Source organism: Chiloscyllium plagiosum, unplaced genomic scaffold (genome assembly GCF_037043375.1).
Source record: "Chiloscyllium plagiosum isolate Xiang-an unplaced genomic scaffold, Cpla_swu_hap1 HiC_scaffold_13, whole genome shotgun sequence".
Lineage (NCBI taxonomy): Eukaryota > Metazoa > Chordata > Chondrichthyes > Orectolobiformes > Hemiscylliidae > Chiloscyllium > Chiloscyllium plagiosum.
The window spans coordinates 48,824,742-48,837,624 of record NW_028270151.1 but is presented as its reverse complement, the minus strand read 5'-3'; the positions used below and the strand labels follow the sequence as shown (position 1 = coordinate 48,837,624).

Below are 12,883 nucleotides of genomic sequence, written 5' to 3'. Positions count from 1 at the left end.
CCATTTCATGCCTCTGAAAAATGCAAACATGAAACCCTAATCTGTCTTGGAGTTGCAAAACACTTTGTCCAAATCACTGGTCATGTAAACTTTATGGACTTTTCAGAATCATGAATGTCCTGATGGAGATTCAAATCCCTGAAACACTTTTTCCATTAATTTATAGAAGTAAGGAATATGATTCTTAGCATGATAATTTTAGACTGGCATACTGAATTCAAAGGCATTTAATATTAGAATTGCTGAAAGCAATTCACAAATCCCCTTTCTCTGAATCTCTCAAATTGCAAATAATATTCAATTGCATTTATCAAGCATACATGGTTCTTGTAAGGGCTATGCACTAAGGCCTGGGCCAATACATAAACTAGTTGTATAAATTCCTGAAAAATCTGAACACACAGAATCCAGAGCGATTTTCTGGAATTTCTGTATACCTGAAGTGTGTTTTCAGCCTTACAAGTCAAACACAATATCTTGATTTTATATGTGCAAACCCACAGTATCACATTTTTGAGGCATGGGCAGCTAGATGTTGATAGTGAATTAATATTAATTTTAATTTAATGTAATTTAATCATAATCTGATGGTCTGGCAGAGGTGCTTGACCTTATCTGCTAAGATCTTATCATCAACCTGAGCTACAAATCTTCTCAAAAATCACTAATACATAAAAATGTTGAGATTATGGTTATAATGTCTAGGTTAGGGTTAGGGTTAGGATCCCTTAGGTCTCTTTTATATATTTCCCCTCTCTAGGTCCCTAAGATCTGGAATTCTCTCCCTAAATTTCTTCTTTCCATCTCTTTCCTCCTTTAAAATGCACCTGAAAGGCTACCTCTTAGGACAAATTACTAAAATCTTGGTCAAATATCTCTAATTTTGCATAGCAGTATTCCTGTAATGCACAAATATTTTTACAGTAAAGGCACTTGTTTATTTTAGTAATTTCACATTGTAGGCAATTTGTATTTTTATTTGTTTTAAGATGGAGCCAGTAGATAGTGTCATAAAATTAATTCATATCTAAATGAGAGAGTTTTTAATTTAACTTTTTTGTTTGCAGAAACAAAGCAACGTGGCTGGAAAATGAACTGGACATATTTACAAAGCAGTACCTGCAGCCAACCAGTGAAAATTTGCTAAACTTAAAGTCTAAATGAGTCACATAACGTCACTGATGGGGATTGTCACTAATGTTGTCACAGTGCTGTGTGGAAAATACAAACTTCCAGTCCCTCTATGTACAATAATATTTTTCCAGGATCCTTTTTTCAATCCTCCAGAAATCTTACCAGATATAGATTAGGACGCACACTATTCATTTAAATTCACCTACTTAAAAATAAGGTATTGATGACTGGGATTATCCATGTCTTGATAGATGTGTTTAATATGGTGAGAAAATTTAAACATTCAGCATCATAATTTAGCAGAGGATGTAAATGCCATTGTGATAAATACCAGGGAGTGTAATTGATGAGCATTGTTTGATATCAGATTGTGAATCTGACAATTGTTTCAGTTGAAAATTAATTTCTTAACGTGGATCATTTAAAAGAACAGGTAATTAACTATTTGCTGTGTACCTAGAAAGGGAATAAAATAAATATTGTTACTTAACACAGTATCGTATGATAAAATGTACATTTCATGTTCATTATCTAAACACATTGTTAACATGTTGGTAAGCTGTAGAGGCATCTACCATTGCGGATATACAACCTAATCAAAACACAGGAACCTTTAGTCACAAAGATTTGACCTATGTGAACCCTTAAATTCTCACTTATGCAAATTTACATGTATTTGTTTTATCATGATTTTGCAAGCTTTCCCTTCTGCCAAAATTAGCACTTGAGATAACTGGGTTAATATAAACATTTTTGATACATGGAAAAAGATGTTGCTGAGAAGTGTTAGCAAAGCTTTATATTTGTAGTTATGACAACTGCAAGAATGCCAAATTTCAAATAGACGCAACAATTATCCTGCAAGAGAAAAGATTGCTTATTGGTTGGCAAGTTGACTCTGATTAAGGGTGGCAAACCCATGAAAGAGCAATGGGCTTCCCAAGCTCCTGTAAAATTCTAAAACTGTATAGGCTTTTGGTTGCATTGAGTGAGTTCCTGCACATGAATGGGTTTTACTGCTATCAAATGCAATTGAGCCACATTGCAAGCTAAACTGTTTACTTTAAATTGGTTATTACTGTAGCTGCTAATACATTCTGGTTTGTTCAGCAAGTGCTGCCCAATCACAGGATGAGATTTAATAGACAGTTTGTTTTGGAAGCACAGGTAGGCAGTGCTCAAACAATTATGAACACAGAAGTAGCATGCTGGCAGAGTACAGACCATGGTCAACCAACCGCACTTTCAAAATCCAAAATATCGACTGGTGAACGATCCAGAGTACATTAACTGCTGCAGAATCAATTTTAAGTAATCATTCAAGCTCATAAGGTGGCTTATTAACACTTGATAGAAGTGAGATGTATTGTGCAGAGACAATTCTCTGCAAACAAAAACATTTGAGCCTTGGACCTCCTATGAATTAAGTAGATATATGTGACGTACTTGTCAGTTACCATTTCTCTCCCGCACTATAAATTGTTGTGACATTTGAAAATTTGCCTTCTTTAATCAGTACAAAATAAAAAGTTTCATGTTTCTCTTTCCTGCAAGTACAATTTGTATGAATGGGACTTCATACAATTAATCTTGTACGAAATGACTGGTCATTATTACATAGGGCAAGGACATAAAGGAAGCAAAGCAATAAGATTAAAGTAAATCCTGTATAGTTGGTTTTGACAGCATGGAAACCAGAATATTATTATTTGAGGGATTCCCAAGACGCTGCAAATGCCTTTTCCTAATATTGTAAATATGTTAATATAATTTGTAAGTGAGATCAAAAGAAAATTTAATCAAGTACTGGAAACAACTTTGAGTGCATTTGCAAACTGTTTTCATGAAGTCCACATACAGACTCACGTATCATTCTCATTAAGAACGCTTCATTGAAACTTTTGATGATGTTCAGTTAAAGCTGAACAAGAGCATAATACTGGAGTCTAAATTTCACATGTACAGCTTTGCCACTTCAGATTACAAGTCAAATTGCAACATTGCCCATAGATTAACAGAAACAATATTTTTGAGACAGTTTAAATAATTTAGAAATGTCCTTTAAAAGTTCAGTTCTTTAGACTTGCTTAATACATCACAGTCGGCATAAATGTGAATCATAAATGTTGGTTGCTTGTTGCAGAACTGGCATGGTATCAGACCAGTTTACTGGACAGACTAAAGAATAAAATTTAAGGCAATAACTACAGTGAGTTATTGATTCCAGATATTTAAATTTAGTAGTCAGTTTTTTTTTTGTTGAATGGATCCATAATATTTTTGAGGTTTACCTGCACATATTTAAAATGTATTCAAAAGACTACTTTTGTTTCTAAAAGTAATCACTAAAATATAGACCAGCTACTTTGAGAGATGTCCTGATCAGCAAACAACTCATTGATTAAACCGAGTTGCACCAGTAATTTCCATTGAGGTTACTCCAACCTAAGCACAAAGAAACGATGTAAGTGGATTTTTATACCATGAATTTCCATGAAATATTTTGAAAATTCTATCCTTTTTAATTTATAAATTAAACCTTAAATTTTCCATTTTAGCAGTGTGAAATATTTACACAGTATGTCCTGCCTTTGCAAAATAATTAACCAAGATTATTTGCATTTAAAGGGTTTCACATTGATTTATATTAAATGGAAGAGAGATGGGAAGATGCTTACTAGACAGACATTGATGAACGCATGTTGTACATAGCTGGATTTGATCTTAAATGAAATTTTCTACTCTTTGGACTGTTTTCCTGAATTTCTTGTCTGCGTTCCCTGTTACTAGATTTATCCATTTGTGAAGGATTAGCCAAGTTGATGATCTTTCAGCATGTATATTTAAACAACTGTACAATTTAAATGTACAAATAAATTATTTGAGCTACGTTGTCTCAATTTGTTATCAGAGGCAGGAATTGTAACCCTCTTCGCAAGTATAATTGAAGATTCTGGTATGTTTCGATTCCAAGGAGTTTCAAATGAAGGACTGCTTCCAGGAAACCAGACACATAATAATTGCAAATTATTCTTGCTGGGTTGGTGGAGAAAATATTATTTGGAAGGCATGCGAAGCTAAGAATGGGATAGTCATGCCTTTCTGAAAATGTTAGATGATAGGCTTGGTGTCATTTGTGTATTTATGGTGGACATTGCATAAGATTATAGAAAATCCTCCAAATTTGTGTAAAGTCTGAAATTGGTGTGCCACACATGAGAATGAATAATTCATGGATACTAATAACTAAGCTTCCACAGTCTTCTGAGGTAAAATATTCCAAAGATTCATGACCCTCTGAATAAGTTCCTCTTCATCTCGATCATAAATGGCTTGTCCTTTATTTAGACTTTTATCCCCCAATTTTATTACCCCTCTCCACCCACCACCACTACCAATACGACTATTTTCAAACATCAAGGGGAATCACCGAGATTAAACTGATAGGGTTATTTTGCTTAGATTTGAATAGGACTTCAGTATCAAAAGCAGATTGGAACAGAATGTTAAATTGTGTCAACTAAAAACAGCTTCGTATGGAAGGATTCTGCCCATCCCTGACGCATTGAAACATTCTCTGCAGATAAAAATTTAACCCAGGTTGAGATTAGAATACTTTACAGATGAATTTTAAATTCTGATAATAGCATTTTCTTTAATTTATTATGAAGTGCAAATGGCAATGCCTGAAGTGTTCAGTCTGCACAAACACAACTTCACAGCAGAGGGGTCTTGGAAAGCATGCATGGTATTAAAAGCAAACAGTACAAAATTACAAACTAAATTTGACTATTTCCATCAGTTTGTTCAGTACAGTTTAACTAGATTGTCCATGGTATACTGATGACATGGTATATGTGTGTGCATGTGATCTGATAATCTATTTGCTGCTTTGCTTTGGTTTAACATTTCAGTGAAAGCCCTTAATTTTCCTCGAGGAAAATTAAATGGGAAGACTGGTAGTAACATATTCTCTTTTGTAGTTTTGAAAAATGTCTGAACAAAGTAGATTTGTCACCAGCCCAAAAAAACTCAGTGGAGTTCATCATCACTGCTATGCTACTACAGTGCTGCTATCAATCGCAAGTACCTGCAAAGCTGAATAGGTACATGAATAGATGGGTTTAGAGGGATATTGGCCAAATACTAGCAAATGGGGTTAGGTCAGATTGGGATGTCTGGTTGACGTGCACAGGTGGGATGGAAGGGTCTGTTTCCTTGCCATACAGCTCTGACTCAATTGTAGAGTTAGCTAACCGTGTTTTGGAGTGGAGTTGCTAGACTGACTTGTGGAACATCCATAATTCAGAGGTTACAGTGGTCAGCAGATTCAATAATGTGGTCTCACCTCCGGTAAATAGTCAACAAATGGAATGTGGTGGGTGACCACCATGCAGAGTAGAGGAAGGCAGTCAGTGAAGGAGACTTCTGTAACTATTCCCCTGAAAAACAAATCTTCTGTTTTGGATACTATGGAGTGGATGGTGCGATGGTCTCAGAAAAGTAGCACCACAGTTGCTTCTGCTGCACCTGAGGGGTAGAATAAATGTAGGGAGGTTATAGGAATTGGGGATTCAATTGTAAGGGGAATAGAGACGTTTTTGAGACCACAAATGAGACTCCGGGATGGTAGGTTGCCTTCCAGGTGCCAGGTCAAGGATTTCTTGGAGTAACTGCAGGACATTCTGGAGTGGGAGGGTGAACAGCCAATGATTGAAGTGCACTTCGGTATTAGTGACATATGTAAGAAATAAAAATATGAGGTCCTAAATGCAGAATATAGGGAGTTCAGAAGCAAGTTGAAATGTAGATCTTCAAAAGTTGTGATCTCAGAATTGCTACCAGTACCACGTTGCAAATCAGTGTAGAAATAGTATATATATCAGATGAATACATGGCTGAGAGATGGTGCGAGGGGAAGTGTTTCAGATTCCTGAGGAATTGGAACAGTTCTGGGGGAGATGAAATGAGTACAAGTTGGAACGGGTTGCTCCTGAGCAGGACCGAAACTGTATGTACGAGGGAGACTTTGCTAGTGCATTTGGGGAAAGTTTGAACTAAAGTGGCAGGTGGATAGGAACCAATACAGGGAGACAGTTGAAAGGAAAACAAGGACAAAACCCAAAAGAGATAATCAAAGATAAGAGTAATTGGTGAAGAATTCACGCCATAGTACAAACTAATGTGAATAGTTGATATGAGACTTAAGACTTTGCGTCGAACATTTGCAATAAAGTGAATGAATTAGTCTTACAAATAGATATCAATACTTGGGGTTAAAGAGACATGCTGCAGGGTGACCAGGGATGGGAACTGAATATGCAGCAGCATTCGGTTTTTAGGAAGTGCAGACAAAAAGGAAAAGGAAGTGGGGTAGCATTGCTATTGACAGAGACATTAATACAATAGTGAGAAAGGCAGTCAGTTCTGGTGAAGTGGAATTTGTATGGGTGGAGCTTACAGACATCTAGGGCAGAAAACATACAAACAAGGAACAAGAGTAGGTGACTCAGCCCTTCAATAAAATGGAGAATCTGATATTAACCTCCATTTGACATTCCTGCATTATCAAGTGGATGAAAGATTATTATAGATAATGTATCTATCTCTGCTTTAAAAACATTTAAAGATTCTGCATTCACTGCCTTTTGAGGAAAGGAATTCCAAGTTTCTTCATCTTTGTTTCAAATTAGTGCCTCATTATTTTTAAACTATGATCCTCTTGTTCTATATTTTCTCACTTGTGGAAATGACTCTCATTGTCAGGAAGGAGAGATCACACCTGGATTTTGAGGCAGCCTGAGTGAATATATCGTTCGGAGAATTTGGTGCAGAGAGGAAGAGGTGCCTTTTGCCTCCTTTTCTTTTGGCTCATGGTTGATAAGGCTTTTTTAATAACAGGATAAATTGAAGACCATGGTCAAAGGCCCAGCACAAAACAGTGATATCACAGGAAAATTGGCTGGTAAGCATTCCTAATTTCACTAATATAGGGGTAACTTTCAGATTGAAGGGAAATAAGAGAAATACTCAGATTACAAATGGGAGAAAAAGAAGTAGGATTTTTGTTTTAAAAAATTAAGAACTAAGAATAGAGATGCCAAGCCAGGAAATATGTTGTACCTGCATGATGTAGGAACTGGTGGACCCAGTTGTGATTCATAGTGACCACATATGGAGCAACTGTTGGTTGCTTGAGGAATTCTGACTCAGTTGATGAGCTGGAGTCTGAGCTTTGAACAGTGCGACACATTAAGGAGGGGGAAGAGTTACCGGAATGTCATGTTTCAGGACGCAGTCGAGCCGCTTCGATTAACTACCCCGATTTGGTCAGCCGTCGGGGCAAGAAAATGCAACTAAAGCGAGGCAGGTAGAGAGATCCAGAAGGTAGAGCTGAAGAAGCTTTCTCACTTGAGCTTGTTTAATGGGTTTGAGATTCTTGTTCCCAATGTGGACTAAACCAGGGCTGTAGGGAGGATGAGCAAATAGATCAGAACACTATAGGACAAGGACTCATTCAAAAGGCAGGAGAAAAGAGAAATGTGATTGTAATTGGGGATAGTATAGTCAGGGGAATAAAGACCGGCCAAATCAAGAGTCCGGAAGGCTGCGTTGCCTGTAAGGCGCCTGGGTTCAGGATCTCTCATCTAGTCTTCAGAGGAACGTGGAGTTGGAGCGAAAAGAACCAATTGTTATAGTTCATGTAGGTATCAAAGATATAGGTAGAAAGAGGAAAGTGTTCTGCTGAGGGAATAGGCACAGCTAAATTAAAAAGCAGAACCAAAAAGTAAGTATCTCTGAATTACTACCTTAATCTCAAGCTAATTAGCACACATGGCAAGATTAAAAATCAAATTGGTGTGGGAATAATTGAACATTGGCATCAGTTCTGGGGAAGGAGCGAGATATTCCAATGGGATGGGCTCCACCTAAATCATGCTGGGACTACCATTCAGGGGAAACTACATAACTAGTGTTCAGATAGAGCTTTAAACTAAATAGTAAGGGAGTGGGTTCAGTTGCATGGAAAATTTGAAAATGAAAGGTAAAAGAGGCAGTAGGATTGATGGTTAATTATGGTGTTTGATTGTTATCATTTAAAAAAAAGGAACAGAATGTGTGAATATCATATTGTGCCAAGAAACCACAAGAGTGTAGGGGCAGGAGTTGCCTTGTTAATAATGTGATAACAGGACAGCATTAAGGCATTGTACCTTTTAATGTATGATGTATTCGGGTAAGGTAAATTGAGATCCCAAGGACTTCAATAACCTCTGCTGAGCCCTCCCCCTCTAATGAGTTTAAAGTTTCCAGAACAAGTAATGAGGCAGAGTATGGAAAGAATTAGGAGTCTAATTTCAGGTTCAGCAGATAAGGAATCAGTTATAAGAAGCAGGACAGTCAGCACATGACTGAGAATGTTGTACTTAAATGGATGCAGTACATGAAACAAGGTAAATGAGTATGTAGCGCAGATTGAAATTGGCATGTAAAATGTGTGCATTCAGAATAGCTGCAAGGGATTGGGGCTGAAAACTAAATATCCAATGATACACATCCTATCGAAAGGACAGGCAGGTGGACAGTCACCTTATTATTTAGAAATGAAACTAAATCAATAGCAAGAAGCGATGTCAAGTTAGATGGCATAGAATCTGTATGGAGAGAGTTTAGAAACTGCAAACAGGGGGTAGGAAAACACTGTTGGATGTTGTGTACAGGCCTCTGAGCAATATAGTCAGGATGACGGGCAGAAAGTAAGTCAGGGGAGATAGTACCTTTCTTAAATAACATTTTTAATTACAGTAATTGTGGGGGACTTCAATAAGCAGGTGGACTGAGACGTACAGGTTGGTAGCAGATCCCAGGAAAAGAAATTTGTGGAATGCCTATGAAGTGATTTTTTTTTTGGAGCAGCTTGTGATAGAGTCCACTAGGGAACAGGTAATTCTGGATTTGACGCTGTGTGATGGGGGAGTTTATAGTGAAGGAACCCCAGGGGGACAGTATCATAATTTGATAGAATTCACCCTGCAGTTTGAGGGGGAGAAGTTGGAATCAGATGCGACACCATTACAATTGCGTAAAGGTAACTACAAAGATATGAGGGAGCAGCAATGGCAGGAATTTCTGTTGGGGAGGCACAGCAGAAATTCATCCCAAAGTAGAAGAAATATACGAAGAGGAGGACAAGGCAACCATGACTAAAAAGAGAAGTCTGGGACAGCATAAAAGCAAAAGTAAAAGCATAAAATGTGGTGAAGATTAGTTGGAAACCAAAGGATTAAGATGTATATAAAAGCTAGCAGAGGACAACTAAAAAAGTGTGGGAGAAGATGAAATATGAGGATAAGCTAGGTGGTAATACATAAGAAAATGGCAAGTTATTATAGATATGTGAAAGTCAAGAGAGAGGCAAGAGTGGACATTGGACTGCTGGAAACTTTAGGCTGGAGAAGTAGCATTTGGGACCAAAGAAAGACACTCAAAGTTAACGGGTATCTTTCATCAGTTTTCACAGTGCTAAACACCATCAGAACTTCATGACTCAGGGCACAGCTGAAGGATCTGAAGGTGAATAAATTACTTGGACTGGATGGACTACACCAAACCATACTGAAGAAGATAGCTGAGATATTAGAAACTGGTGGTGAGCTTTCAGGAATCACCTGAAGTCAGACAGACTGGAAAATGGCTAATGTAGCATCAGTGTTAAAGGAGGAAAGGAAGCAGAAGACAACAAACTATAGGGCAGTTAGCCTGACCTCCATCATTGGTAAGATTTTAGAGTCCAAGAGTAAGGATAAGGCTTCAGAATACTTGGAAATGCATGGTAAAATTGGGCTGAGTCAGCACAGCTTCAGCAAGGGGAGATCACACCTGACAAATCTGTTAGAATTCTTTGAGGAAGTAACGTACAAAGGAGACCTAGTGAAAGTAATCTACTTGGATTTCCAGAAGGCCTTTGACAAGGTGCCACAAAGGAGGCTGCTAAATAAAATAAGTCCATGGTGTTAAGGCAAGGTGCTGGCATGGATAGAAGATTGGCTGACTGGCAGAAGGCAGAGAGTAGGGATTAAGGCGGGGGGGGGGGGGGGGGGTCTTTGTCAGGATGGTAACCAGTGACTAGTGGAATTCTGCAGGGATCTGTGTTGGTATCATAATCATTTACATTATAGACGACCAATCTGGGCAAAGGAACTTGAGGGCATTAAGTTTTCGGATAACCCAAAGATAGGTGGAGAGACAGATTATGCTGAGGAAGTGGGAAGGTTGCTGATGGATTTGGGCAGGCCAAGAGTGGGCAAAGAAATGACAGAATGCAAAGTGGGAAAGTGAGAGATTATGCACATTGGTAGGAAGAAGAGGTGTAGACTATTTTCTAAGAGGAAAATCTTCGGAAATCTGAAGCACAAAGGGACTTGGGAGTCTTAATTCAGGATTTTATTAAGGTTAATGGGAGGTTCAGTTGGCAGTTAGGAAGGCAAATGTAATGTTAACATTCATTTCAAGGGCTAAAGCACCTCTAAAAGCAGGGATGAACTGCCGATGCCGAATGAGGATCTGGTCAGACCACATTTGGAATAGGGTGAGCAGTTTTGGGCCCCCATATCTAAGGAAGGTTGTTCTGGCATTGGAGGGTGTCCAGAGGGTATTTATAAGAATGCAAGGGCTGAACAGCATGTCACAAGGAGCATTTAAGGACTTTGGATCTGTACTTTGGAGTTTAGAAGGATGGGGGTAGCTATCTCATTGAAACTTGCAGAATACTGAGAGGCCTGGATAAAGTGTGGAGATATTTCTACTAAGAGGAAGGACTACGACCTGAGGATACCAGCCTCAGTGAAGCAGCAACCCTTTAGAATTGAAAAGGAGGAACTTCTTCAGGCAGAGGGTGGTAAATTAGCAGAACTCTGCTGCAGAGGCTTGTGAAGGCCAAGTCGTCATTTATAAGATAGAGATAGGTTCTTGATTAGTAAGGGCTTCAAGACTTACAGGGAGAAGGCAGTGGAATGGCACTGAGAAACACAATGGCCGTAGTCCATTCAGGCCTCGGCCATTTGATTAATTTTGCTCCTTTAGCTTATGGTTGATCATATGCTTTCAGTGTTCATCTGGTCAAGTCCCCTCCGGATTTTACAGGTTTTAACTAAATTACCTCTGACTCCTCTAAACTCCAGATACAGGCCTAGCATTTCTAGCCTTTCTTCATAAGGCAGTCACAGAGTCAAAGAGCACAGAAACTGACCCTTTGGTGCAACAATCCATACCAACTGTAATTCCAAACTGAACTAATCTCACCTGCCTGTGCTTGGTTCATATCCCACCAAACATTTCTTATTTAGGTATTAATTTAAATGTCTTTTAAATGTTGTAACTATATCCATATCCACCACTTCCTGTGGATGTTCATTCCATATAAAAACCATGCTGTGTAAAACAAAAGAAATTGCCCACATCTTTAAAATTTTTTTTCCTCGAACCTTAAAAAAATGCTCTGTAGTCTTGCAGGGAAAAGACACTTGCCATTCACCTTATCTAAACCCTTTATTATTTTATATTTTAATATCCTTTCTGCGATAGGGAGACCAAAGCTGGACACAGTGTTCCAGAAGAGGCCTCACCAACATTCAGTACAACCCCAACATAAATCCCAATTCCTTTACTCAAAGGTCTCAGCAAATCCTTACTGCAAGGAGAGTCTTTAATCAGAGTTAATTTCTGCAACTGCAAAAGGGATTCCAGGGTACAACGCCTCCACGGTGCCAGGATCAAGAGTGGCTTGGAGGAGGTGAACTGCCAGTGGCTATTGATACCAATACCAATGACAGGTAAAACAAAATGGATGAGATCCTGCAAGCTAAGCATAGGGAATTAGGACAAATTTAAGAAAGGACCTCAACAGTACTCTATCAGAATTACTACCAGTGCCTATGTGCTTGTCAAGATAATAGGATATATCTCATGCATACATGGCTGAAGAAAGAGTGGAGGGAGGGATTCAGATTCCTGGGACTTTAGGGGTAATACTATTTAGTAGTGCTGTTTGGGAAGATTTAAACTATAGTGGCAGTATGGTGCGAACCTGAGTAAGATGACAGAGGAGGCAACAGCCATAGGAATGAAAGACTGAAAAAGCAAGGGTGGAAAATGAATGAGATCATAATGCAAAATAAAGCAAAGATAACTCAACGTTAAAGATGCCGAAAAGCATGCTGGATGAGTCTATGATAGATTGAGATATAAAGGCATCAAGGGGTATGGAGAGAAAGTGGGAATATGGTGTAGAGAGAAGATCAATCGTGATCATATTGAAAGGGACAGCAGGTTCGAAGGGCCAATCGGCCTACTCTTGCTTCTACTTTTGAAAGCTCGATGCAGATTATTCCAATTGCCCAGGGCTTCTAGGGTATGAAAGCTCAAACAGGTTCAAAGTTTTCATTCTGCAGGTTTCTATAGAAGGATCTTATCTTCAGAAACCTTGTATTTGTATTTTTCTTAAAAGCAGTGAATCTTGACAAATGAATTTACACAAAATTGAACTAAAGCAAATGAGTAAAAGTGGCAGCCTTCATTTTGTTAAAATTCTTTAGTGGCAATGGCAAGTTGCCTTCTTGAATTGCTGCTGTCCTTGAGTGTAGGTATAGCCAAACATTGAGTGACCATATCTTTACAGACATGGTATTTTAGATGGATCTATAAATAATGTGCAGGGGAACCTTAATGTTACACAAAGACAGTCTTGTAA

At 38.3% G+C, this 12,883-nt stretch overlaps 1 protein-coding gene across 1 annotated transcript in view; it reads left to right on the top strand.

Moving 5' to 3' along the window:
* Positions 1 to 4,023, top strand: part of LOC122555938 (mitofusin-1-like) — a 75,807-nt gene extending 71,784 nt beyond the window's left edge. The window contains exon 18 of the mRNA XM_043702232.2: positions 1,068 to 4,023. Coding sequence (XP_043558167.1) covers positions 1,068 to 1,164 — 97 coding nt within the window. The 3' untranslated portion in view covers positions 1,165 to 4,023. The remainder of the gene's footprint in view (positions 1 to 1,067) is intronic.
* The last annotated feature ends 8,860 nt before the right edge of the window (positions 4,024 to 12,883 follow it).